This window comes from Tamandua tetradactyla, chromosome 5, assembly GCF_023851605.1.
Source record: "Tamandua tetradactyla isolate mTamTet1 chromosome 5, mTamTet1.pri, whole genome shotgun sequence".
Classification (NCBI taxonomy): domain Eukaryota; kingdom Metazoa; phylum Chordata; class Mammalia; order Pilosa; family Myrmecophagidae; genus Tamandua; species Tamandua tetradactyla.
Window position 1 is genome coordinate 22,564,212 of NC_135331.1, and position 27,849 is coordinate 22,592,060.

At 46.3% G+C, this 27,849-nt stretch overlaps 1 protein-coding gene across 1 annotated transcript in view; it reads left to right on the forward strand.

Moving 5' to 3' along the window:
* SSH1 (slingshot protein phosphatase 1) overlaps positions 1-27,849 on the forward strand; it is a 66,698-nt gene that overhangs the window by 10,933 nt on the left and 27,916 nt on the right. Inside the window, exons 3-5 of the mRNA XM_077160110.1 lie at positions 17,836-17,939; positions 20,965-21,029; positions 21,484-21,605. Of these exons, the coding sequence (XP_077016225.1) occupies positions 17,836-17,939; positions 20,965-21,029; positions 21,484-21,605 (291 nt within the window). The remainder of the gene's footprint in view (positions 1-17,835; positions 17,940-20,964; positions 21,030-21,483; positions 21,606-27,849) is intronic.

The window sequence follows — 27,849 nt, forward strand, 5'->3', positions numbered from 1 at the left end:
TTTGGGAGTTGTTCTTTTGATGGATGAGCACTCTAGTTTTCTTTCCTGCAAAGGTTGTTTGAGCCACAAATCACTTTATCCCACTGTTCCCATTTCAAGATAAAAGGAAACTTCTGTTGAAAAATTTTAAAAAGAAGGCTTTGTCCTAACACGCCTGCTGATGAGCCATTCATTCAACAGACATTCATTGAGCACCTACTCTGTGCCAAGGACTGCTGAGGAATTGGGAATATAGCTGTGCCCCATGGGACTGACATTCTCTTGGGGGAGACAAGGCAGTAAGATAAACAAGTACAGTAAATGCTAAGGAAAAAAAATAAAGTAGGGTGGGCCACAGTAGCTCAGTGGCAGAGTTCTCGCCTGCCATGCCAGACTCGGGTTCGATTCCCGATGCCTGTCCATGCAAAAAAATAAATAAATAAAAAATAAAATAGGGGTGGAAGATGTGAAAGTGAACACTTAAAGCACTCTTCTCTTTTGATCACCTTATGTACATTATTTCATTTAATTTATGTTAAAATCCTGTAAGGAAAGTTCTACTTTTATTCCAATCTGTGGATGAGAAGACTGAGCCTCAGATAGCTAAGTAACCGGCCCAATTTTGTGTAGTAGGAAGTGGTAAAGCCAAGCCCCTCACACTAATCCCGTGCTCTGAACCCCCAAATTCTAGAAGCATCTCTACTCCTCCCCCGATGTTTCAGCTGCCTCACTGGGAGGCAGAGTGGCGTTTATCCAGAAGAAGCATGGCTTTGCAATCTGTTGTTTCTGCTTGGGCCCCAGCGATAGGACTGTGAGCTGTGCACTAAGTCCCTTCCTCAATTAAGAATTGTAATACATCACCCTTTTATTTTTTGTATGCTGTATGGTGGGGTTCACATTTCATTCTTTTTTTCATATGACTATTTCGTTATTGCAGCAGCATTTTTTGAATTTTCAGGGGGCAGGTTGGGGGAAGTGCAAAGCCTGGGAATTGAACCCAGGTCTCCCACATGGCAGGCGAGAATTCTACCACTGAACTACCTGTGTACCCCCCAGTACATCACCTTTTATGGGAGGTGAACTAGGTAGAGTGACCAGTAAAACTTGCCTCTGTATTGTTTGTTAGGTGCAGACTGTGCTTGGAACTTTATTTACTTTATCTCATTTTACCATCACCCCACACCTGCCAAGTGGGTGGTCTCATTTTAAGAAACTGCAGTTGAAAGAGCTGGTGAGAAGCCAGAGCCAAGATTTGAACACAGATCTCTGTGTGGCAAAGACCCTTGTTCCTACCTTTCTACTACACTCCTTTACATAGACATGCAAATTCAAGCTCGATGGTCCCTTCCTGTCCCCACTCCCCTGGCTTTATAGGGACTGACCTCCCATTGACTCCCAATTTTAAACATTGGGGTAGACAGATTTTTAAAATTCGGGGGCTGTTTACTGTTGTGTTATTTCTTTCTAATAAACCCAGGAATTAGTTCTGGCAGTCTGTCAATACATTTGATTTTTTTAAAACATTTTTTTATTGTTAAATATAACATATATTGTAAGAAAAGGAAAAAAGCAAAGACTTTTGACGTACTCTTAGTTAGTAAAAACTGATTTCAGAGTTTGTTATGGGTTACCATTCCACTATTGGTACATTTGATTTTTAAGTCAGGATTTGCCTTCACTATGTGTTATTTTATTTTATTTTTTTTGTATGCTCTATGGTGGGGGTCACATTCTTTTTCCATGTGAGTACCCCATTATTGCAGTACCATATGTTTAATTTTTGTTTGTTTGTTTTTCTTCTTTGTGTGCTTGTTTGTTTGTTTTGGGAAGTGCATGGGCTGGGAATCGAACCCACTTCTGCATGGCAGGCAAGAATTCTACCACTAAATTATTTTATTTTTTTTTTAATTAGAAAACTCATCCCAGAGTGGGGACAAATGAGGACAGAGAAGTGAAGAGTTCATTTGATTCTGTTGGAACATAATTAAACTTATTATTAAGGTTAACTTGAAATTAATTTTGCTCAGAGTCTAGTGGATTTCATTAAATATTCAAAATATCAGTGCTTAAACTGCAAAAGAATTCCATGAGACGCTGGAGTTGTTCTTCCCACATACTTAGCACACCAAGGGTGAGTGTGCATGTGAAGGCACACCAGGCATGCACAAGTTCCATTCTTCATGAGTGGTGATGGGACGAGTGAGCCTCTTCATTGTAAATGTGACAGGGCTGTGAGGGGAAGCCAGAGTACCCTGTCCCAAGGTGACTCATCTGCCGTGCAGCCTTAGGCAAGCCACTTTACCTCTCTGGGCCTGTGTTTCCTCCTACATAGAGCAGAAGCACAGGACTAAAGTATGGGTTCCAAATCCAAGATTGAGAGTCCTCAGAGCCAGCCATCTGGTTCTCCATTTATTATCGTGCTTCTAACCATTTGCTGTAGATCTGTGGCAATTGTCAAGTATTTCTCTATTCCCACAATGAGAGCCATCTCATGTAACTGTGGGCGTCTAGCCGTGTTGAGGTTATAGTCTGACCCTGACATCTCAAAAACTAGTCCAGCCACTGAGAGGAAGTGGACGCTTGACTTGGACTCCCCTCTTGGCCAAGTGTACGAGCCGGCTGTGCTTTATCCTCAGCAGCAGAGTCACGTGCTTCAGGGAGCCCTTCAGGAAGAAAGGGCTCCTTCCTTGGAACTCCTCTTTGGCACTTAATCTGTGCTGTGGTCAGATGTCCGGATTTGGACAGTTTATTAGAAAATTCCTATGACTAGGACAACATCCAAACAAGTCGTTCTGCTTCAAGGAAGGCTGAAAATGAGACAACAGGATCCGTCGAAATACCCGTGGGAAGCCATTTTTCAAGGTGTGCCCAGTGATTGGGTTGGGGGAGTCTGGCCTGTGGGCTCCCAGAACACTTTGGGGCTCAGAAAGTGGAGTTGATGGTTCCTAGGACCGAGGTTAACGTGCTGGCAAGAAAACCATGCTCGTCTGAGTGTCAGGGAAACACAACGGGACGCGTGAGACTGCGTGCCAATTATAGAGGACACGTGGGTGAGGGCTGGTGCATGGATGGCCTCTGCATTGAGGTCCAGGACCTGCCACTTAGCTACTGGCCTATCTGGGACCTCTGGCCAGCCACTCGCCTTTTCCCAGGCAGAGGAAACGTCCTCCTTGCTCAGGGCTGTTGTTAAAGCTCAGCGAGGCTCTCGTTCTGTCTAGTACCGAGCCCTTGCCTAACACCTGGGAGGCCGTCATTCTCATTGGTGGTAGTAAGGAAAGCCCCTCCAGGCGGCAGGACAGGTAGCCCCCCCAGGCGGCAGGACAGGTAGCCCCTCCAGGTGACAGGACAGGTAGCCCCCCCAGGCGGCAGGACAGGTAGCCCCTTCTGGCCTTCTTTCCCTTCACGGCTGGACTTGTGGCAATTTCATCACAAAAGACCAAAGCATTACCCTAGTGGGGCACGAGGGGAGAGACATGAACGCTGCCCTGTTTCCCCTCCGAGGCCCGGTGAACCTTGTAGAATGAGTGCGGGCCGCGGCCTCCTCCGCTCAGACTGCCCTGTGCCATGAAGTTGGTGCGGGGCATCATACTATTATCTGGGAAGCATCATGTCTTGCTTGTTATTTTTAAAGATTTTATTTTGTCTCGGTGACTGCTTTGGGAGCTATTTTTAAAAGGGCTGTCTGTGTCACAGAACGCTGTCAGGAGGCCCTGTGTTAGAAAGAATCTGGCATTCTTCCTGCGCGGCCCATCCTGCACCAGCAGAATTGATTCCCAGTCAAGTCCTGGCACGTGCTTGCCAAGGTTTTTTTAAGGTGTGTTTCCCAAATCTCAACCCAATCGGAATTGCCACAAAGTGGGGGACAGTTGGTGTGATTTGGATAGAGGGCCAGGCTGGCTGGTGCCTCTGAATGTCCCTCGTGACTTCCCAGACGTCCAGGCCTGCTGTTTTACTCTGGGTCTGCTGCAGGCGGAAAATGTGGGAGAGGCTTTTAAAACTGGGTTGAAGCCTACTTGATTATTGACCACCACGGCAGCAGCAGGGATCCCACAGGTATCTCTTGTGAAGCAGTTCTTATTTAGAGTTACTTGCTTTGTTTATAAATTCGGCCAATATGTAATTAGTGCCTGTGTTTGTATGGGGTTCTGTGCTGAATACTGGGGATGCCATGTTGAGTAAGAAAGAAAACCAACTGACCTTCCAGGGGCTGATGTGTATCTACCAAATCTCATTCCGAAAGGGATTTGAAATGGTTTGTAGAATTCATAGAGGGCAATAGAATTTAAAATTAGTCAGAAAATCGGGGCATGAGAAAGTAAGACCAAGTCAAGAATGTATGGTGTAATGTCGGTAACAGTTACCAGAATTTGGCTTCAAGCTTGACTTTGAACTTCCTAGAGGTCAGAGTAAAGAGGGAAACAGGATCAGTTGCTTGAATCATGATGTCCTTAAACTACAATCAGGTATTGAAATTACTGAAGCTTTACTAGCCCCCGCCCTTATTTATACTTACTATTATAATGGTTATTCTAGCTTAGTCTCAGCCTTGTTAATACTTGGTATTGTGATAGTGACTTTTCTACCTTTCCTTACTTGAATCCCTAAAATCTTAGACTCAGGGAGAGATATTTAGGCCTAGAGGCCGTCTGATCTCCTGCTTTGCCCTTTGCCCGTAGCAATGAACCCTCTGAAGCCCCTGAGTCATAGATTGTTACCTGCATCAGGCAGAGAACCCTGCTTTTGTTCATGCCACTATGAAGAAATTGCAAGTCTCTCATATAGCCTATGAAAGCTAGTGAGTTTTGTATTTCTGTATTTGTTTCTTTTTGTTTTTTTTTTAATTTTGGGTTTTTTGTTTGTTTTGTTTCTTTTTATCATTACTATTTTTTGATGTCTGACTCATGACTGTAAATTTTAAATTAAAATTATAAATTCTAAAAAAAAAAAAAAAAATAGAATCAGGTCAGTTCCTCTGAAGAACTCTTTCTGAGACCCGCCTTGGGGGCTGTTCACAAGAAGGCCCAGTGTAGAGGTGGGCAGCAGGTTGTCCTCGATTTGGCCCCGAGGCCCTGGGAGTGCTGCTGCTGCTGCCGCCGCCACCTGCCCAGCCCTCAGGTAAGCCGGTGTCTGTGGTCTCGGTAGGTGAAGTCGGCAGCGCTGCTCGGTGCCAAGGCTGCCGGCCGCCCCAGACGCTGCAAACAGGATGCTGAGTCACATCCTGCCAGGGCTACAGCATCCTGCCCTCGCGTGCCCCTCACAATGGAAGGCCCCATGGGCAGCTTGGCTCCGCGTTGTTCCAGAAGTGTGGGCTCAGAGCAGGAAAATGCCAAACTTAGGTCTGGCCAGGGCCAGGGCTATGGGTGTGTGTGAGAGCCCTCCAGATGGGGGCACACACAGACCCCAGGGGCATCGAGATCGTGGAGCTTCCCCTGAAGAGCGAAAGTGGTCTCAAGGTGGGAGAATATGTCAGCTGGCGAGGGTTAAGGTAGCCAAAGGATAGAAGGCCAAAGTCATGACAGATACCAATAATTCTGAGCAAGAGACTGAGCTTCAGCTATTACATGACACTTGCCAGTAAGAAAAATTACAAGTAGCGTTCTACCAGATTTCAGTTAATTTAAAGTAATGCTTTATTTAAATAAATAGTTTTCTTCCATTGTGGAACCATTCCAGACTTCAGAAAAGTCGTGACTCCAATACAGAGAACTTTTTTTCCTGAACCATTTGAGACTGAGTTGCCAACCTGGTGTCCCCACCACCCTTTAGCATGGATGCGTTATTACCGTGTAATTCTTTGTCCCCATTTAAGATTTGCCATGTGTCCCAATAACACTCTCTGTAGCATAAGAATCCAATTCAGAATGATGCAGTGCATGCAGTTGTCCTGCCTCTTGAGTCTCCTTCAGTGTGGAGCAGTTCCTCAATCTTGACACTGTGGGAGAGGACAGGGCCATCATTTTGGAGCGTGCCTCCCCCACTCCCCACCCCCCAGTTTGGGTCTGTCTGGTGTTTGCTTACGAGGAGATGAAGGTAGCACATCTTCGGCTGGAGCAGCCCAGGGCGATGCTGTGTCCGTCTCATGAGCCCTGCCAGGCAGCACGGGATTTCCTCGTGTCCCATTCATTACTGCTGACGTTCGCCTCGATCCCTTGATTTCGGGGGTTTCTGCCTGGCATCTCCACTATGAAGTGACTCTTTGGTCCTTTGTCATTAAGAAGTATTTTTGTAGGGGAGAGGGAGCTTTGAAACTGTAACTGTCCCATTCATCAAACATTTACTTTCTTCATGTATTTATAGTAGTATGAACTCATTCTCTCCTGTTTTATTTAGTGGGTTATGAACCATTGTTATTATCATTTATTTGGAGGGGTTTTTTTGGGGGGGGTGCATGGTCTGGGAATTGAACCTGGGTCTCCCACGTGGAAGGCAAGCAGTCGAGCACCCTGTGATCATTTATTTGTTCCCAGTTTGGCCAGTGAGAGCCCCTTGAAGCTGGCTTCCGTGTCCCTATGATGCAGCCCTTATTCTACTTTGTGCACTTCCTTACCTTCTGGCACCGGATGCTCCAGTCGGTTTCCCTGAGCCAGCCTTGGAACCCACTGTTTCTCAGAGGAGCCCTGCTTCACCTCAGCAGAGAATGGCACCTAGAAACAAATCTCGGTATGGGTGTGCTCGTTGCTGTGGGGTGTCGCTGCTCCCAGGTCGGTCTGCTCAGGGGGCAGAATTTGTGTGTGTGTGTGTGTGTGTGTGTATAAATGTATATACATACACACATTGGTATCCATATTTATTTTTTTCCAATTTATATATTGACAACCACGAGTTCAAACTAGTACCTTCAATTCCAATCCAGAGCCAGAGTTGCTTCTCCTTTTCTCTCCTTCCTTGTTTGTTACTGCCTTCTCTGACAGTGAGAAGCCTGACGCCCATTGTCCTTGAAATGCTCATTCGTTCCACGAATTCCCCTGTCTTTATCTCACTTCCTGTTCCATCATGGTGGGGGGCCCCCTCCCCTGCATAAATGCCCTCTCACCCTGCTCACACCCACTCCGGATGCCCTCCCCTTTGCTGTGCTCCACCACGAGGGTTTAGGGCTGAATTGTTGAAGGAGGGAGGGGACCGAGGAAGGGAAGGGGACTTTCCAGCACTGTTTTCCTGAGGTGCCAGTTCAGCAGACAGCATAGCGTTAAGGAGTAGAGGTTTTGGAGACAGCCTGCCTGACTTTTTATACTGGGAAAGTTTGTAAAAGTCTAAAAAGTGCTTTTATAAAGTGGTCAAGTAACATGCATGATTTTAAATGGGCCATTGTGGTCATTTGAGTGAGTGATGTTGATGGATTCACCCTCTCCTGAAGTTGTGTTAGGTTTGGTTATTTTGTTTGGGGAGAATCAGTATTTATCAGAAAAGACTGGCACTTGATGTTTGGGGAACTGTTGGTGTCCACATGTCACTAATCATTATAAATGTTCTAAATTGAAGCACTGGTCATGGAAAAATCTTTAAAAAATAAAAAAGCTCTCTTCTTCAAGCACCGTTAATTGAAGAAGCTGCTCTGTCCCAGGTGGGTTGGATTGACTCCTTACCAAAGATCAATTGTCCACAGGTGAGAGGGTCTACATCTGAACACTGTTCAGTTCCAGTGGTCAGCATATCTATCTTTATGCCAGTACCGTGCTGTTTTGATCACTGTAGCTTAGTAATATGCTTTAAAGTCAGGTAGTGTGAGACCTTCCAGTTCATTTTTCTCTCTCAAGATATTTTTTAGCTATTCAGGGCACCCCGCCCTCCCAACTAAATTTGGTTATTGGTTTTAAAAGTTCTCTTCTTGATTGCGTGAGCTTGGGCAAGTGACTCAATCTCCAAGCCTCAGTTTCTGTGTGTATAAAATACTCAGAGGCATTGCTAAGGACTAAATTAGTTAATGAATGTAACCTGCTTGGCTTGCCACCCAACAGCGATGCTCATTTTTAGCATTGCGTTATATCGAGTGGCCATGGTCTTCTGCACACTAAGAGGAATCCAGAGGTGGAAAAGTTGTGGCTCTCCTTCTCAGGCTCCTAGCCAAGGAGAAAGAAGAAAATGCTAGGACAAGGTGATACAGAGAATTTAGTTGTTGCTGTGTTTGGAGCACTTGGTTGTCAAGGGGATCTGCCTGCCGCCCAGTAATTGTAACTCCTCTTACCACATTTTTGTGGTGAGTCTTATCTGTCCAGCTCATCCTAAGTGGGGTGATTCCAGCTGCTCAGCGGTTACCAAGGTGAGTTAGTCATGGAAGCTTCCAGACCGTGGAGAAGGGCAGCTCAGTCAGTTTATTGCACCAGTATTTATTTATCAGGCGCAGAAGGAGATTAAAGAACGAATGCGTGTCCCTGCTTGAGTTCCAGACTGGCGTGCACATAACCTCGGCTAGGAGGTAAATAGGTCAGGGAGCATGATCTGGGGACCAGGAGCTGGGGAGCCTATTATTTCCCCAGCATGTGATGTTGGGCAAGTGACTTAGCTTCTGAGCCTCAGTTTCATCAGCTGCAGAGTGAGAGAAGGGACTTTGAGATTCTGAAAGGGAGGAGCCACGGCTTGCCATTGGGGTGGCGAGAGAAGGCTTCCTAGAGAAGGTGTGAACACTGGAAGATAGTCACTATTTGGCATGGCAGGTAGGAGGAGGAGAAGGCTGTGAACTGAGACTGGAAGAGTTATGAGGACAGTGGTGGGGGTAGAGCAGAGACTGTGGAATGGAGTAGGGGAGAGATAGTGTGAGAGATGTTATAAAGGAAGGCTTTTATTATGAAATAGTTTTCTAACGTTATTATAAGCTCCTTGAGGTCAGGGGGTGTCAGACGGATGTCATTTAGGTAGTGACATGTAATGGCTAACTGTGGCTCACGTGAAGAGTTTGGCCTCGATGAATGAGTAATGAATATGAATAATGTCATGTCATTGAAAGTCCCTGTGCTGGGAAGCAACGTCATGAGAGCAGTGGTCGAGAGCTGTATAGGGGAGATTCAAGGTCATTTAGGCCACTGCCCTGGTTCTAATTAGGTGGGACACGCCTGGGGCTGTACTGCCCAGGTCAGGCGCTGCTGGCCACATGTGACTAATTAAAATTAAGTTTACATTACTTACAATGAAATTGACAGATTCAGTTCCTTGGTTACGGTAGCCACATTCTAAGGGCTCATTAGGCACATGTTCTCTTGGCCACCCTATGAATGGTGCAGATGGAGAACTTTCCATCCTCTTGGGTAGACTGCCCAGAGCCAGGCACCCCTGGGGCTCTCCAGTGTAGGGGAGCCAGAACTGGGAAGGAAGGGGTCCCTAGAGAGCTTAAAACATGGCAACTGATTGAATATGGGATGGAGCCGCATACCACAGAAAGGCTGAGAACCTGGGACAGCCGAGAAAATCTGTCTTTGGAATTTTTGAGTTGTTTCAAAAGCATTCCCTTCGGGTGCCTGTTATTTCTGGCTGGCTAGGTTGTACTTGCTGCCATTGCACTTCCTGCACAATGCGTCCTTTATGCCTCCTGTCCCTAATTAAGGGGGCTTAGATGCTGGCATACCCTGTGCACAGAGAGAGCATTCGCTCCAGCCTTCAGGAGGCCCAAGGACCCTTGGGAGCCATCGAGGACCTATCCCAAGGTCTGTCAAGCCAAGTCAAGGCACATCGTTTCTGTCTTTTGCTGGGGAAAAACCCTGTTTTTCTAAGCTTGCTGATGGATGCAGCTGCTCCTACCCAATGGTCTGAAGGAGAGCTGTGTAGCTGGCTCAGAGAATGTCTCATACTTCTGGACATTCCTTCTTCCTGAGAGAAGCCTACGCCTTCTAGCCAAACAGTACATGCCCCAGCAGCAAAGATATTTGTAATGAGCCCTGCCAGCATTTCTTGCCTATGATCCCATTTCCTAAGTATAATGTCTTGCAGAGCTGGAATTTCCCTGTCCTCAGCATTATGGGTTTGGGGGAACAGTTTGGGCACTCAAGCTGACAGGTGTGACCCTGGAGTTACTTGTTTTCTTATACTCTGAAGAATGGCTGTTTGGAACAAGGCCCCACCAAATTGCCCTGTGAAGTACAAAATAACAAAGAATACAGACTTTGGGACGACCTGGGGTCTTCATGACTTCATGACACAAGTTCAGAATGAGGGATAAACTGGGAGCGCAATGGAAAGAATTTTCCGCCTTCCTGTGCAGTCTTCAGCTGGTGTCTCTCCAGGGACTCAGTCTCTGTGAACTTCCCTTTGCATCCAGACCTTCCCCGAGAGCAGTTTTGAGGTCTCTCTGAGATCTGTTTCCATGCAGTGTTAACCTGTTGCTGCCGCAGGTCAGATCATTCTGCCTTGCCACTTGGAAATAGCAGGAAGGACGCCGAGTTTGGAGCCCCTCAACCCCATTCTGCCGCTTACTAACCATTGTGAGCACAGATAAAGCATTAATCTTCTCTCAGCCCTGGTTCTTTCATCAGCAGAATGAAATTGTGAGAGTTAAGTGGGGAAATGTAGGAGTGATACATACATAGAAGGGGTGCAAGGGTAATTCAGTGGTAGAATTCTCGCCTGCCATCCGAGAGACATGGGTTCGATTACCAGCCCATGCACCTCCCAAAAACCAAGCAAACAAACAAAAAACAAAAATTCAGCAAATGGTACTGCAATAATGGGATACTCACATGGAAAAATAATCAAATGTGACCCCACCATACAGCATGTGTGTGTATATATATACACATCTCAAATGCCTATAGCTTGGTATCTGGGTGCTGAAAACTTATATTGATAAGTTTTTTTGTGTCCTGTTAAGTTCAAGGGGATCTTAACTTAGCTTGATGACTCATCAACGAGTCCCAGGTTTGGGTCTCAGCTTTGCACATTCTGAAACTTGAATTTTATTACTTTGCCCAAGAATGACCAAGTTCTGAGAAGACAATGCATGTTAACCAGACTTATAAGAAACTGACTTATAAACCAGAATAAACGTTTCTGAATTCACAGTGGGAACTTTTATAACAGAGGCCAAATCCTCTTGTGTTCACTGTTGGGTACATGTAACACAATCCCTCCCGCTCCCTTCTCCCCTTTTCTTTTCTTCCTGATCTTTCAGGGCCCGGCTTTGTATGACTTCTTCCAGAGATACCTCCCTGCACCCCCAGACTGGACTAGGTGTCCCTATACTCTCCTCTACTTTGCAACTTTCTGCGTTACATTGAAGTTACCTGTCCTGTACCTGCCTGATTCACTAATTTGTAAGGTCTCTAAGGCAGAAACCAAGGTCCTTTCCGTTCTGAATTCCCAGGGCTTGGCACTCATCAGGCACAATAGAGGCAGATAGAAAAAAGTATGTGTTAAACTAAACTGGATTTAGAGAACCTCCTCTTTGAAATGCTTGTTGGTTAACAACTTTACCTTAGTTCCTTTTTTCCTAAAGTTATCAGCAGGTTCCCTGAAATAATCAGTCCTTTCAGCCACACTTTACAGAGCTGAGTACCATTGAGAGGTCATTCTATTCCTGTGAAAGGAATTCCTTTCATTTCATTTGGAACCCTTTTTAGAACCCATTCTCAAGGCTCATATTCTCTGAATTTTCTGTAAGACGTAGTATCAGAAATCCTGAAATCATACCATTGACGGAACTTCTGTTTTCCTCATCCATAAAATGAGTATGTTGATAATATTTGCTATGACTACCTCACAGTTTTGGGAAGATCAAATGAGGTGAAATTTGCCAGAATGTTTTGTCAGCGGCAAAGCTTATCAAAGCTGTGATCTGTTAGCTGTGATCTGTTACTGTGGCCACCCTCTTATCACTATAATACAGGGCATCCTTTAAAGGTCCATAACACTTGCAACTCCAAATGTTTGGTAGAAGACTGACACATAACAATTAGCTACACCTGTTTTGTTGCTTCCAAAGAGGGTATTATTTTGTTTTCTGACCCTGGCATGACCTCCCTTCACTGTACCTGCTATGTCAAACCCTTTGGGAAGCCCAGTTTTCTTTGTGTCCTGTTAAGTTCAAGGGGATCTTAACTCTGACTATTTGTCAGAATCCCGGCTAGAACTTTTTTTAAAATTTATTTATTTATTAATTAAAAAAAAAATTAAGAACAAACAACCTGCCAGAACTTTTTAAAAGTGCAGATGCCTGGGACTCATTGAAGTCCTTCTAAATTAGAATCTCTTGGGGGTTGGACCTAAGCACAAGGGTGTTGTAGAAGTTTCCTAGGTTATTTGGCTATGCAGCCAAAGTTGAAAATCGAGGGCTTTAGTATATTCTGGAGTATGATGTGTCTACACCTACTATTTGTATTCTTCAAGAAATTGTATCTCCAAGTGGCACTTAGATATCCTGTCCTTCAAAGAGGGTAGTTGTCTTGGCCCTTATCGAGGCTTGGGCATCAGGCTGGGCTTAGCCATGTGCGCCACATTCTAAAAATATTTGGGTATTTGAATGCTTGAACAGAGAGACGTGTGAGTTAATATCAGAACAGACGTAACGTGAAGCATAAATCAGAACCCAGCAATATGGATTCTCACACCATCACTTCTTACTTTCTTAAACTTTGAATGACTAAAGGAGTTTGTTTAAAGCAAAATGTAATAAAACAGCAGTTGCCCTGGTTATTCCTGGATGGTCTGATTCAGAAGCTTTGACTAGGTTCCTTCATTTGCAACATGGAGAAAATAATACCTGCCTTACAGAGCTGCGGGAATTAGATGGGATGGCATGGCTAAGCACGTCATATATCTCTGCCACTTAGTAGACTCGGTAAATAGGACTTGGTACTGTTGATGCTGAGAAATGTCTTGAAAACAGCTTCCCCATCAGGATGGCTGTGCCGCCCACAGAACTCCTCAGAACGCCCATTGGGTCCTTAGGATGGGATAAAATGCCCTGTTCCTTGACTGATGGTGACAGTGTCTCCCCTACCCCTTCCGTCTGTCCCTTGGGCTGGTGAAAGAACGGAATCTTCTCTTCCTCCAGCTCTGTTCCTTGAATCAGAAGTTGGGATGAAGACTGACGACGATGCATTTGGTTTTCTGAGTTCTCAGTGACGGGTGCTTTTGTGGAACCAGAGCGGTGCACAGCAGCCGGCCATCAGAGCCTAGTGGGCTGGGGCAGGGGCAAGGACAGGATAACCACACTGATTTTCATTCTGGACGAGGAGACCCGGATTTCTGGGGGTTAAGCAAGCACATGGGTTTGGGACAGACAGACGTGGGTCTAGTGCCATCTCTGTAAAGATGTATGCTCCTGGGCAAGCTGTAGTTTCCTCCAGTGCGAAATAACAGTTTTTTCGCGTATGTTTCACGTAATTGTTTTGTGAGTATTAATCGATTACGTGGGAGCTGAGGGAAGCTTGCAGACAACGCCTTTGGAAAGTCCCTACTCGGTGCCTCCTCCTCCATGAAGTATTCCAGAATCCATCAGTTAGATGCTCTCTAAACCCTGGCAGCACCATTCCTTTCTTAGGGTGCAAATTCCATTCTGCCTTACATTATGGTTATTCATACCCTTAATTTATTTTACGGGCTGTCTTACCAGCCTGGGATGTTCTGGTCACCTTGTCTGTCAGAGCTCCTTTGACCTGCATGTTCTCTTCCCCTACCTGACGTGGTCTCCTCCTCCCTTCCCTCTCCCCTCCATGACTGGGCTCACCGAGCCTCTTCGGATTGGCCTCCAGGTAACTGTTAACATGACCCAAGAGTTTTGAGAACATGAAAGTGTTTTGAGAAGGCTGCACAGCTAACTGTGGCGACTGCATTTGTACAGTGCCTGGTGGCTTGAAAGAGATAGAAATCCTCCGATATGCCCAATTTACTGAGGAACGGGGTCCTCTTTGCGTGGGATTTGTTCCTTGATGGTCGGCTGTCTTCCCTCACAGTTCCTAACACACACCCTATTGCTTGTCCTAACAGCCTACAAAAAAACCTGTAGGAGTAAAGTGATTAGAGGAACTTCAGCTGTTTTGCTGCCTCTGAATGGCCCTCTTTCATCAGAACATGCCAAGACAAGGGCCTTTTTTAAAGCCAGAATATCAGGGGGTAGACAAGAGTTCCACAAGGGCCATTTGCTCTTTGGGTGGGAATGTCACCCAACAAGGGACTCGTCTGCTCCGCCTGCCTTGCCTGTCCTGTTTTCCATAGGGAGCGGAAGGCAGGGAGTGGGACCCGTAGAGCTAGCGTTGAAAAGAGGCGACCATGGCCGTCATGAAGCTTTGTTATTTTACCGACTTCCGTGTCCTCCTTCCTCCAACCCAGTACTTCTACTCTTCAGAGGTTTCCAGCCCAAATTAGTACGTATTACTGCCACTGATTTCTGTTTTCCTACCACATATCTGTTTCTGGACAGCACTAAGTTTAAGCTCTGAGGGTTGGGGTCCTTGGAGGAGTTTTGATTGAGGCTTTTGTCTGTCTTCGGCGCTTTGTAGAAACTGTGATCTCGTGTAGTCTTCCAGAAGTGCGGTAGACATTGCCTGAGCCCCCGTTTGTATAGTGGGGGTAAAAGCGCTGTGGATGGGGAGAGGGGTGGGGTGGGCAGTGGCTGAAACTTCTTGAATCCGGCGTCTAGATTTTATTTAAAGCCACAGAGAAAAACATTTCAGTTTTGTTGCTGTGCCAGTATAGTCCCCCTTTCCAGGGGACTTAAAATCTTTCGTGGGAAGATGGGTTCTTCTGGAGCTGGGATGGAAAGCCTCCTTGTCCCCTGACCTGCCTAAGGTCGGCCACCACATCCAGCAGAGCGTGCATGCAGCCCCGACATGGACCTCCTCACGGATTTCCCCAGACGATTTCCCTCGCGGCTCTGGGACCGATAAATCGGGGAACGGCGCACCCCCCTCCCCCAACAAGGGACTCGTCTGCTCCGCCTGCCTTGCCTGTCCTGTTTTCCATAGGGAGCGGAAGGCAGGGAGTGGGACCCGTAGAGCTAGCGTTGAAAAGAGGCGACCATGGCCGTCATGAAGCTTTGTTATTTTACCGACTTCCGTGTCCTCCTTCCTCCAACCCAGTACTTCTGCTCTTGGTATTAGCAGCCCGGAGAAAAGAAAGCCTGGGAGCAGGAAGTAGTGTTGGAATCATCCACACCAAGGGCGGGTGAGGTTCCACGAGAACCCAGAACCGAGGATGGAAATGGGGCCATGCAGAATCTCTGCGCCTTGTTTTCATAAAATTTCATGAATGTTCGTGTCATTTCATAACAAATGAACTAAGCCTGACTATGCCATATTTAAGTGATTACTATTTTTAGCATGTGGTTTTAACCATACGAGTGAATAGGTTCTGTTAGGAACTGTTATTGTAGAAGATAACAGTTTTCCTGGTTTGGGGAGGGGCTGAATTAAATGCTAGCAACTGACCATGCATTGTGGCCACGCCCCATGGGTCCCAGCCCCGAGCCGCCTTGCGTGGCTGTCCCCTGGATGTATCTGCCCTCTGCACTCCCAAAGCCTGGCATAGTCTGCTCTCTGGGCTTCCCCGCAGCTCTGACTCATGCTCTCTACAGTAAACGCCTGTCGCTGGCTGCAGTGAGGAGAACAGAGACAAAGTGTCCCAGGGCAGGCATCATTTCAGTCCCGCCTGCCTTCGGGCGTCGAGTGGTTGATCCAATTCTTAGCCACCTTGGGAACCCTGAGTGATCACGGGATAAGACCAGCCTATTCTTTTGCATTGTTCTCTTTCTGTCTCTCTCTCTTTTTTTTAACCCCCAAAGGAAATGTAAGGGAAACCGAGGGGAGTTTTTGCCCATGATTTCTAAGGCAGAGGTCACTGATATGGTTGGCTCCGTCCAGAGTGCTCGGGTTTCTGGTCAGTATGGACTTTTTTTTTTTTTTTTTAAACTACTGAACAAAAGAGGTTGAGGTGGCCTTGAAGAGATTTCTCCAGCTGTTTTGATGAACAAATTGTTGTTTTAAGTTTCATGGGTTTGGGGTTGCTCTTTCAAGTTCTCATGAGAAAAAGTAGTGAGTGATCTGTGTCCGAAACGGAATAGTTCTGTAAACAAACTTGGTTGTAGAATTCTGAGAAAGAAGAGAGTGCGGGGTTGGAGAGGCAGAAGTGAGAAGCGTTGGTCAATTCTGCAGCCTGCAGGAATGAGGCAGTCTAGAGTTTAGATCAGCCAAGGGGGATTTTCACTCTGCTGGGTGGGGATGAGACTGCAAAGAAAGGATGCTTCTCATTTCCTTCATCATATGTAACACTGGGCTTCTCCACTCTTAAAACTTGCAGGACAAATACATGATTGTGAAAGAGTAGAAAGGATGGCATGGCAGTACACTGAGAGAATAGATGGAGTGTTCTACAGAGATAAGTGTTAGCATTATAAAATAAAGCCGGTTGTCAGTAATTGAATGGCCTGAATGAGAGGTGGAACTAAGCCCTGCTATGCAGTGTTTAATTGCTATTTTTAGCATGTAGCTTTATCCATACAAATTAGCAGGCTCTGTTATGAACGTAATATTGTAGAAGATAACAGTTTTCCTGATTTGGGGAGCTGCTGACTTAATGTCAGCTAATGCAGGGCAGGCCACGGTGACTCAGCAGGCAGAGTTCTCACCTGCCATGCCAGAGACCTGAGTTTGATTCCTGGTGCCTGCCCATGCAAAAAACAAACAAAAAAAAGTTAGTTAATGCTGGTAAGTTTTCTTCCCATCTGGAGTTAAGAATTTTAGACTTAGCTGAGTTTGTTTGTTTGTTTTTAATTCCAGGGTTTGAATTCTTAACTCTACTAACTTTGGTTGTCTCCGGGAAAAGTGATCTATGCTTTGGTTTTATTTTGCAGAAAATGTCCTTATATTTCTACTGGAAGTTAATTTGCCTAAATCCAGATGCAAAAGTACTGCTTCTAGTACTGCTTTTCCCTTCAAATCATATATATGTTACTTGGTTGCTCAGGAGAGAATTAATGGTTTTTATAGCTCTTTATAATTTGAACTGTGATCATTTTTCACAAAATTAATAAAAATGAAGTGCTTTTGAGATTATAAAGTATAACCTGTATATATTACTTTGGAAACCAAACAGAAGTAGCCATTTTAACAGGCAAATGTTTGCTCAAAATAGAAAATTTGGAAAATACTGAGAAATAGAAAATCACAGATGGCCCAGCCCCTGAAGGATCACAGTTAGTATTGTATATTTTCTGGGCAATTTTCAGAACTGATGGTAGATTTCATAGACAAATCATGAAAATGAAAAAAGAATGCAGTTTTTTGAAGTTAAAGGTTGAATATAGATCTTTTGCTAGTTAAAATAATAAAGGCCAAAGATTTATAGTAAAAATATAATTTCATCTTCCTTGTATTTCATCCAGGGAAGACACCTAAAATCACTGTAGTTGTTAAAAGTCAGGGAAGGGCAGGCCATCGTGGCTCAGCAGGGAGAGTTCTTACCTGCCATTCCAGAGACCCTGTTTTGATTCCCAGTGCGTGCCCATGAAAATAAATAAATAAATAAACAAACAAAATAAAAGTCAGGGAGTTAGAAGCAAAAGTGAGCAGCAGTAATATGAAGAATTCACAAAGTAGATTACCATCTCCTGATCAGAGAGTGGTCTGTTTTTGGAGGGTGTATTACAGAGCAGTCCCTTTATAGCAGCCTGCAGGAAGGGGCCCTGGCCCTGGGAGAGCCCATATAGAACTTTGCTTTTTAGCCGGAAGCATTATTTCATCAGGCAGATGCTCCAGCTGCAAGCTTTTAGCAAAGGTTTGGTAAGAGTACCATGCAAAATCGTTACAAAAACTATTTCATTCCATTTGCATTTCACGTGCCACTTGTCCCCTCTCAAGCCTCCCCTCCGCAGCATGTCTTTGTCCGTTTTCCTGTGTGAATCCCAGACTAACTGTGCCCTGGTTTTATTCTTCCCAGCTTAAGCGAGAGCTTTTTCATGGTGAAAGGAGCAGCCCTCTTCTTACAACAGGGAAACAGCCCCCAAGGCCAGCGGAGTCTCCAGCATCCCCTCAAGCATGCAGGTGATGGCTTTAGTTAATGCTCTTAAACCAGGACCTATTTTCTGTGCAGCTGAGAAACCAGCATTATCGGGGGTGAGCAGTCTGCTGGTTTCCAGTTCCAGAGAAAGGGTGGGACACAGATTTATTAGGGCTGAATCAGGAAAAGAGGCCCAGGTACTGTTTTTCGGGGCAGCCTATGCACGTTTTCCAGGTGACACTGTGCATCTGCGTGAGAAGTGAGGGTCAGCAGTGCCCCGTGTGGATATAGAGGCTTCCTGCATGCGGTTGACCACCCAACTGCAGATTTTAAGTTAAAGTATGTTTTTTTTTAGATGAAGAAATTCATTTAATAAAATTCAAAGCTAAGTCTATTAAACTATTAGTGGTTGAGTAAAGCGTCTGAATCTGAAATAGGTACAGCCCGGTGAATTTTCGTCCGTGCATCCACCACCCAGATCAAAATTTAAAACTTCTCTCACACCCCAGCGGATCCCTCATGTCCCCTTGCTAGCCAGGAACCCCAAGGGGTAATCACTGTTTTAATTTCTATCCCTGCAAGAGAAGTTTTCCCTGTTCTGAAAAACGTAAATGGAATTATACCATACAGTATGACTCCAACCAGTGTGTCAGAATGGATGGACGTTGTCCCCTTGGGAGCAGCCACTTTGGGCACTTATATACCTTGCCCAGGGACACTCATTTCTCCGAGCATTTGGAAAGCTCCCATTTGGGCGGTTTATTTAAGAGCCTTTGATACACATGTTGAGATATTTACCATGGCAGGGGGTCTTTGTTCTCTGTTGGTGGGTTTGGTTTTTGGAAGTGGACAAAAGTGAGAAAGTGGGGATCAAACTGAGTATTAACCTTAGGTCAGAAAGCAGACAACTAAGTAAACAGTCTGTGCTCAAGTGAAGCTCTGTAAACGGCCAGTAGCCTCGCAGGGCCTTGTTGGACGGGGGCAGATGGTGGAATATCTGTGAGCTGGAAAGGCCTTGGAATTTTAGAACAAGAGGGAACACCGGTTAGAAATTGCAAACTGTTCTCTTGTTGCCTGTTCTCTTGTCACCTGTAAACATTTTGTTTCTTTAGCCTCAAGCTGTCCAGCCACATTTGGATATGAGGGGTTAAGTTGGAATTTCGTATCTTACAGTTTATAGCAAACACCAAAACTCAATCAGTATTTTTATGTACTGATATTTATAATCAAGATTTAGTTCTGTGTTAAGCTAAGAAACTGCCATCCGGCAAAGGAGATGGTAGGATGGTTTGTGGGAAGAACATACACTTTGGAGCCAGATTTAGCTTCCGATCCCAGTTCCGTGACTTACTGAGCAGTCCTAGTCCACTTGTCCACCTCCTGAACCTCGGTTTCCTAATCTTAAACACTTAAAACCCTTGAAATACTGGTAGCTCCCACAATATTTTGGTAATTAAAAGTATGCATATCACATACCTAGTAGGTGCTCAGTATATAGTAGCTAAAATTATTACAACAGTGACTTCCATAATGCGGCCGTAAGCAGAGTGTTCTTGAGTTTGCTAGTGGTTCTGCCCTGTTAGCAGCTTAGCCACTATTTGTGTCCTAACTGTATCAAATGGAACAAATGAATGCTCAAGTTTTGCTACTAGGTAGAAAATGTCTACTTCCTCTGATTCAAAGAATATTTTCTTAGCGTGTGTGAACCTGGGGAAGTGCAAAGCCATTTTGTAAAAAAAACTAAATATAACCGTTTCGTGTGGCTCCTGAGTGTGCCTGAGGGCGGGAAGAAGGCCAGAGGCTGGCTGGCCCTTTTCGCCAGGGGTGTAGGGTAGACAGGGAGCCCAGTGAGGCAGAGCGGGGCCACACCTACTAGATACATGATATGCATGCTTTTAATTACCAAAATGTTGTGGGAGCTACCAGTATTTTGAGGGTTTTAAGTGTTTAAGATCAGGAAACCGAGGCTCAGGAGGTGGACACGTGTGGTCCAGGAGTGTCAGTGGCCGCCCCTGGGGGTGGCACTGTGCGGCACTGCCCAGCTTAGTGGACACTTCAGCACACAGCCACTGGGGGTGGGGGCCAGGCCGAGGTTTGGATTTCTGTCTGTCAGCAACTCCTCATCTCAGCCAACAGTCCCCCCAAAAGGAATTTATCTCTGTGGAAAATGACCCTTTCGTTTAGGCATTTATCAGGCAAGGAGTTGGTTTTTGTTTTCATCTGAGCAGTTCTCCAGCTTGGCGTGGTTGGGGCAGGTGGGGCAGAGTGCCCAGGTGAGTTAAAGCACAGCCCGTGGCAGCTGTGTGCCCTTGTGGTGCTGGTCATCCGACGGGGGAGGCTCCATGCAGGTGTAGGGGGAGAGTGGGATTCCCGCTCTGTGTCCTGTGATTGTGACCCCTTTGTCTCCAAATCACTCCTGATAGTGACACTGAAAGGGCTTTTACACCGCACAATCCTATGACTTGGAGAGAACAGATAAGAGGGGCAAGTTTCTAAGGACCTGAATGCTCTCTGAGGTGGGAGCTGCAACTTGGATATCATATATCATTCTGCCTTAAAATGAGAAGATGCTTTTGCAAAAGGAGCACGCACAGCCCTTTCTTTTGGAGCATTTGAGTACATAAACTGCACTGATCCCTCCAGGGTTCTAATCGGGGTCTACAGGAGCATTATTTTTAAAGATAGCTCTGTTTCTTTTGGATGTTGCACAGAGTTGTAATTGCTACAGATTTTCCCACCCTACAAAGTCATGTTTGCTTGATTAAATAACGTTGTTCTCTGGGACGTCTCTGTAGTTTCCAAATTTGTATTTAAAAAAAAACCATATTACAAGTATTTCAGAAAATGAAAAACTTTTTAAAACATGACAATAAGCAGTTATCTCACCTATCCTCATCACAAAATATTCAAGAGAGAAATCGAGATTATGCCTTTGTAATGTTTTTCCTGGGGTATAGGTAGAGGAATTTTAACCTCTAAATCTTCTTCCAGGCCCTAAAATCGACCTCTCATAGGTTTCTTCCTAGAAAGTATTTAGGTGACCTTCTAAAACTTTGTTTGGTCCGACAGGCGACTTGCCCCAGCACCTTCAAGTAATGATCAACCTTCTGCGTTGTGAAGATAGAATCAAGCTGGTAAGAAGAGATGAGAGTGGCAAGTTTTAATTTTCACTTGTGATATTTGATGGTTAGTCATTCGTGAACAGTAGGGCAAAGGCTTTTTCACATTATAACAGATTTTTCCCAAGTTGTTCACAAAAGCCAAAGCCAGATTCGTTCCTCGATATCCTGGTGGGACCCAGAGTGAGGGGATGGGTCAGGGTCCCGTGGTAGCGCACCTTCAGTTAAGATCTTCATCCTCTCAACTTCATTTGTTCACTCATTTAACAAACCTTGGGTGTCTCCACTGAGCCAGGCACTGTCCCTGGTGTTGGGGATAGAAATGAGATCTGATTGCAAGAATTTCTTCTTAATTCCTGAATTCATGAGCGGAAACAAGTGGAGCGTGGCCCTTCCCGCTCTCAGCTTGGTGAAGGAAGTGGGGCCCCCTGGGGAGGCAGACCAGTGAGAGCGTGATTGCCCCTTCCAGGCTGTGCGCTTAGAAAGTGCCTGGGCGGACCGGGTCCGGTACATGGTGGTGGTGGACAGCAGCGGGCGCCAGGACACGGAGGAGAACATCTTGCTGGGAGTCGACTTTTCCAGTAAGGAAAGGTGAGTCCTCCAGGCATGGTGGTTCCCTTGCCGGATGGGAACAAAGCGTTGCTATTGGAGAACGGTTTCCATGTCTTGTCCCCACGGGAGATGATGGAATGCATGACGGTAGCTGGCAGCGTGCAGGCAAGGCACTGGGACGGAGGGCATTCCACTGCAGCTACTGTGCCGGCCACTGGGCTGGATCCCATCTTTGCTCCTCAGGGAGCTCGGAGTCCACCAAGAGGCTCGCCAAGTTACACCGTGACTAGAGGTTTAATGCCAGGTGCCAGGTGCCACCTGGCATTAAATCCCAGGTGTAGGAACAGAGCAAAGAATACCTTAGCCTCGGAGAGCTGCCTGGAGAGGTGACATCTCTCCTGGTGAACATCAAAGGACGAGCAGGAATCAGCCAAGTGAGGAAAGGGGGCTGCTTTCCAGGCAGAGAAAAGCACGATGGGTAGGCTTTGGGTACCATCCAGTATGGATAGACTATGCATTCCTGAGTCCTTGTTGGCAGGCCCTTGGTCAGAAGCTTTTTTAGAGAAGCTTGAAATGCCTGTTTGGAGGCTGGGTCACTTATGAGGATGAACAGCCTGTTTTACATAAGGGTAAATTAATGTGTGTGAAAGCATTGCAAAACGTGAATTTGTTAAAGTGAGATTAAAGTAGTCCCCCTTTGTTCATCATTTTCAAATCTTGTTCATTCAACAGGCAATTCATTTGTGTTTTCCAGTGTGAGGCAATTGCCTTGCCCCAAGTAAAGAAAGAAGAATTGGGGAGTGTTTGACCTCACAGAGCCTGCACGCTTAGTGAGGATGGCAGGCAGCTGTGGCCAGGTGCCTGGGTCTGAGCTCCTAAGCTCAGTGCTGGAGAGGTGCATGGGATTTTATGGGAACCAAGGAGGGGTGGGTGTAGAGAAAGTACGCAAAAGGCTTTCTGGAGGCTGGGTCTTACAGGTGGCACGCAGTTAGGTACGTTCAGGGGCAGCACAGAGCAGGGAGGTGTGTGTGTAAAAAGCATTTTAGGCAGAGTTGATGCCAGGGAAAAAGTCACCTTGGCAGTGAATGGCGTGGCAACTATGTGGCCTCGTCTTGGTCACATGCCACTGACTGAGACTGGGTTGCTTGTTAGAAGTAGATGAATAAAAAAGAGCAGACATTTCTTTCATGACTTTTTTCCCCAGTTCATAAGAGCAACATTAGAACTTTTCCGTTATACAGAGAGAGATGAGAAAAACTGGAGTCTGCAGCATTGGACTCGGTTGGGAAAGCCATGTCTAGAAGAATAGGTGGCACAGCACATCTCTGAAGATAGGCTCTGGAGAGCTACTTGGAGACCAGGGGGCTTGGTCCCCTATGTGGGGTGGCCCACCTTTTTGGCCATTATGCTTATGACTTCACAATCATAAATGTCTCTTTCAGAAGAGATTACGCTGTTGCAAATTTATTTGTTCTCTAAGTGATTGTGCAGCTTTCTGAATTCTTTAGAGGACAGGAACTTTCCTCACGACATTTGATCCATCCCAGTGGTGCTTTCCGATCCTGAACCAGTTTGCCTCCCTGCAAAATGGGCCTGTCTTGCTTGTAGCTTCTGGAGCTTCGTGGATGTGCGCCCCACCCCACCCCCACCCCAGCATCTTTACTGCTTAAGTGATAGCGCTCATTACCATTTGCAAAATACCTTCCTAAATATTTCAGTCTGTGAACTGCCCTATGTGGGTAGGTTGTCCCTAGCTCATGCTTTGCAGATGAGGAAGCAGAAGCTCATAGAAGTAAAAGTGACCAGTCAGGGTTAGCCTAGTCAGTCAGTAGCAGAGCTGGGACTCAGGCATGTCTCTCTTATTGTGAACCTGCATTCTTTCCTGAGAACAGTAAATGAAGTTCTCTCTCACCCTTATCATGAATTCATTCATAGATTTACCAGGTGTGTACTTTGTAGCACTTTTGGAATGCCAGGCACCCTTGCCTGGTGCTGGGGTCCCTTCAGTGAGCAGGCCCAGAGGCAGATGGGTGCATTGGCAGAGGCACCCACAGGCACTCCACGTTCACTGTGTAGCTGGTGTAGACAGGCTTTTGCACTCATCCACATGCCCACTCGCAAATGCCCTTCCCTTCCTTCCTTTCCTCTCTTCGTCTCCCCTCGGCACCCTGGCACTGTGTCCCGCATGATTTTTCCTCTCCTGGTGATCTTGCCTCTGCAGCATGATCCACTCTCAGGCCATATGTCTCTCCTCCACCTCTGAGATGGAGCCATTGCCTGTTTGCAGGTACCAACCCCAAGGCCAATGCTGGTCTCCGGAGCTGAGGGGAAAGGGGCTACGGAGGGCAAGTGAGGGCCTGGTGGGGAACGGGGACTCAAGGGCCTTCTGTTACCAGGCCATGTGGGCTGCCCTCTGCGCTGGGCATCACAGGAGGACTGGGGGCCGGTCATTTTCCCGCACCACCGGGGTCAGCTCTCTCTGCACTCCTGGCTCGGAAGCAGAGCCCTGGTCCTTACCAGAAGCCTTTGGCCTGCTGAGAGCGTGATACGCTTGTTTTCCTAAATTCCTGCCATGAGATTTTGTTTCTTATTCTAAAAGAAGAAAAAAGAAAGCTGAGCGTTGTCCCTAAAGGGTGACTGCAGTGGGTTCCCAGTGAGAAGGAGTCCAAGTGCAGAGTTAACTCAAGACAGCACTGGCTCCCAGGCTCATGTGTATTCTTTCCATGGTTAATGTCTACACACACTTCCTTGTGAGATGAGAGCATCCACCCCCCATGCCCCATCTTGGGATTATCTTTGTTTGTTTGTTTCTAATTCAGGAACATTTATATGTGAAGTGTCCTCCACCTGTTTAGTGTTTTGCAGTCTGCAGAGGATGTTTACAAGGTGATCTCAGGACAGGCCTGTCTTCTGCTTGCACCCTGAGTCCCGTCACAGGCCCCAGCAGGCTTCTCCCTTCCCCTCGTACAGACCCCAGGGACTTAGAACTTGGTTTCTTCTCCTGTGGTTACTGCACCCCCACCTCCAATCCCCAGTTTATCCTTTGGGGTCACTCTTCTTCTAAAAAGACCCAGTTTCCCTAACTGCATATCCCTTCCTTGCTTCCCATTATGTAAACCCACCAGCCCTCCTTCATTGTAAACATTTGACTGTTCATTGCTCCAAGAGTAGTAGAAACTCACAGAAATACCCAGCGTGGGGACACAGGGCGTTTACTGAGTCGTTACAGTCGCATCACGTTCCCCCGTCCGTGCTGGCCTCCGCTTTGAGATGGTGCACGGAGTCCTCCACAGGCTTCTGTCCACTGAGCACAGCCCTGGTCAGTCTCTTCCCCATCTCTGGGATTCGGGTTGGGGGGGGGGACGCAGTTTAGATGCCAAATTGTTTTCCTGCAGCCGGTTTCATCTCTGACCCTTCGGCCTCTACCTGCAAAGTAAGAGCCCCCTGCTGATGTTTCCTACACAAGCACAGTCTCCAGCTAGCTGACCCTGGGCTCCCTAAGCCCACGTCCTCATAGCTCTCCATGCCCTTCTCTCTCCTCATCACCCTGGCGTGAGTGGTCAGAGTTGAAGAGAGGGGTTTGCTCAGGTCAGGTCTCCAGGCCTACCTAACACAGTCCCAGGGTGCTCTCTCACCTGGGCTTTCCACTGCCATTTGGGCTCCATTTGGCCCCTTCCTTGACTCTTTTAGCAGTGACACAGCCTGATAGTTCCAGGAGCTCTGTGGTTCCCAACAAAGATAACATTTTGCAGCTCCGCAAAGTAAGCACAGTTCGTCCATGCGAACTTGCCCACCCTGAAAGGCTTTGTCTCTTCTGATCTGAAGGGCTCGAAACAAACTCACCCCCAGATGGACAAGCAGCAGATTAGAAAGCGTCCTGGGTCTGGTGGCACTTGGGAGAAAATCTGGTTCTGTGAACCCGCAGTCCCCCTAGCAGACTCGTGGAATCACCAGCGTTTAACGTTACTCCCTGCGGGGTCTGTTAAGTGATAGCGGAGATGTCAGTTCAAGATTCCAGGAGGGTGGCAGAGCCTGCCCTTGGCACAGTCACAGAGGTTCCTCACAAGACAGCTCTTTCTTAAATGCCTGAAGGGTTTTCATAATAATCCGAGGAGACCCTCTGATAAAGCTCTTTCTTTCCCTCTCTGTTTCTCAGTGGCGCCAGTCTCTGAAGTTGTTAAGTATCGTTTCACTGTCAGGATGGGCACAGCAAAATCAGTGTCAGCTGCCTTTTAAAAATGACAGTTACCCAGTTGGGTCCCTGGACCAGATAAATCCTGAAACCTAGAGGGCCCAGCCTCTCCAGAACATCAGCTAGTTCCAATTCCCTACCCCTTATTAATGACAGCCCCTTCCAACATGAAAAAGTTAGAATGGGCATAGCCCAAATACCCCTGAAGGGTGGGAGAAAGATCAAAGATTATGGTGGAGTTACACGGAGAAGGTAGGGTTTCACAAACGAATATGACTGCTGTATCATTAAATTAATATCTCAACTTCCGGGTCAAGATGGCAGCTTAACAACATGCGCATTTTAGTTCGTCCTCCAGAACAACTACTAAATAACCAGAAACAGTACAGAACAGCTCCCGGAGCCACGATAGTGACCGGACACACAGCATACGGCTGCAAGCACACCCCAGAACCGTGAGTTCCCAAAGCTGCGGTGGCCAGCGCCCCTCCCCCACAGGCTGCTTCCCAGAGGGGAAAGGAAAGGACTTTACCAGCAGCAGGGACTGGGCACAATCAAATGCCCATTGTGGAACTAATTAACAAATTCTGACTACTAAAAATAGGCCCCCAGCTTAGGTGAACCTGATCAAAGCAGAGGTTGCTCATTTTTGCCCCGGCGCCAAGGGGGCAGGACTGACAGAAAAAGGGGGGGGGGGGGGAAAGAAGGAAACGGAGATTTTTGTGGCTGTGTATCTACAAAGGCTTGACTGCCTCTGAATACAGTGGCAGGACTTTTCAGGCTGCAACTGCCCCAGGCATAGGCAGAAGTGAGCTCTTTTGGGGACTTATCTGGAGCTTGTGCCTTCCCCAGGGGAAGGGTGAAGCCCAACTCAGGTGGAATCCCTCCCTCAAGGAATTCAGACCCCAAGGTTTGGTAATTTGAAGCCATTAAAACCAGCCTACGACCTCTCCTCTGTCTCCACCACATCCTCAACAGAGAGAGTCTGCCAAAGTTAAAGGTACCGCATCATCTTATGCTGGTGGGACCTGCAGGCAGACAAGCACCACCTACTGGGCAGGATAAGAAAAACAGAGTCCAGAGACTTCACAGGAAAGTCTTTCAACCTGCTGGGTCTCACCCTCAGGGAAAACCAACGCAGGTGACTCTTTCCTCCTGATAGGAGGCCAGTTTGGTCTGGGAAAATCTGGCTGGGGTCTATAATATCTAAGTAGATCCTCCTAAGTGTGTGTGTGGGAAAGGCACCACACGAGCAGGGCAAGAAATAAGAATACAAGAACTGAAAAGGTCTCCTCTGTTAAACAAAACTTAAGCTAAAGGTCCAGATAAAGCTGAATGGAATGTCAAAGAACAGATAGACAACAAATTCATCCAGCAAGAAAACCCTAGATAAAAGAAGTGAAAGCAAACTCCAGAATAAACTAATTAAGGTAATTATGCCTAGATGCCAGCAAAAAATAACAAATCACACTAGGAAAATTGAAGATATGGCCCAGTCAAAGGAACAGACGAACAATTCAAATGACATACAGGAACTGAAACAATTAATTCAGAATGTACGAACAGGCATGGAAAACTTCATCAAAAACCAAATCAATGAATTGAGGGAGGATATAAAGAAGGCAAGGAAAGAACAAAAAGAAGAAACTGAAAGTCTGAAAAAACAAATCACAGAACTTATGGGAATGAAAGACACAGTAGAAGAGATGAAAAAAACAATGGAAACCCACAATGGTAGATTTCGAAAGACAGAACATAGGATTTCTGAACTGGAGGACGGAACATCTGAAATCCGACAAGAAACAGAAACTATAGGGAAAAAAGGAAAAATATGAGCAGGGACTCAGGGAATTGAAAGACAATATGAAGCGCATGAATATATGTGTTGTGGGTGTCCCAGAAGGAGAAGAGAAGGGAAAAGGAGGAGAAAAACTAATGGAGGAAATTATCACTGAGAATTTCCCAACTCTTATGAAAGACTTAAAATTACAGATCCAAGAAGTGCAGCGTACCCCAAAGAGAACAGATCCAAATAGATATACTCCAAGACATTTAATAATCAGAATGTCAGAGATCAAAGAGAAAGAGAGG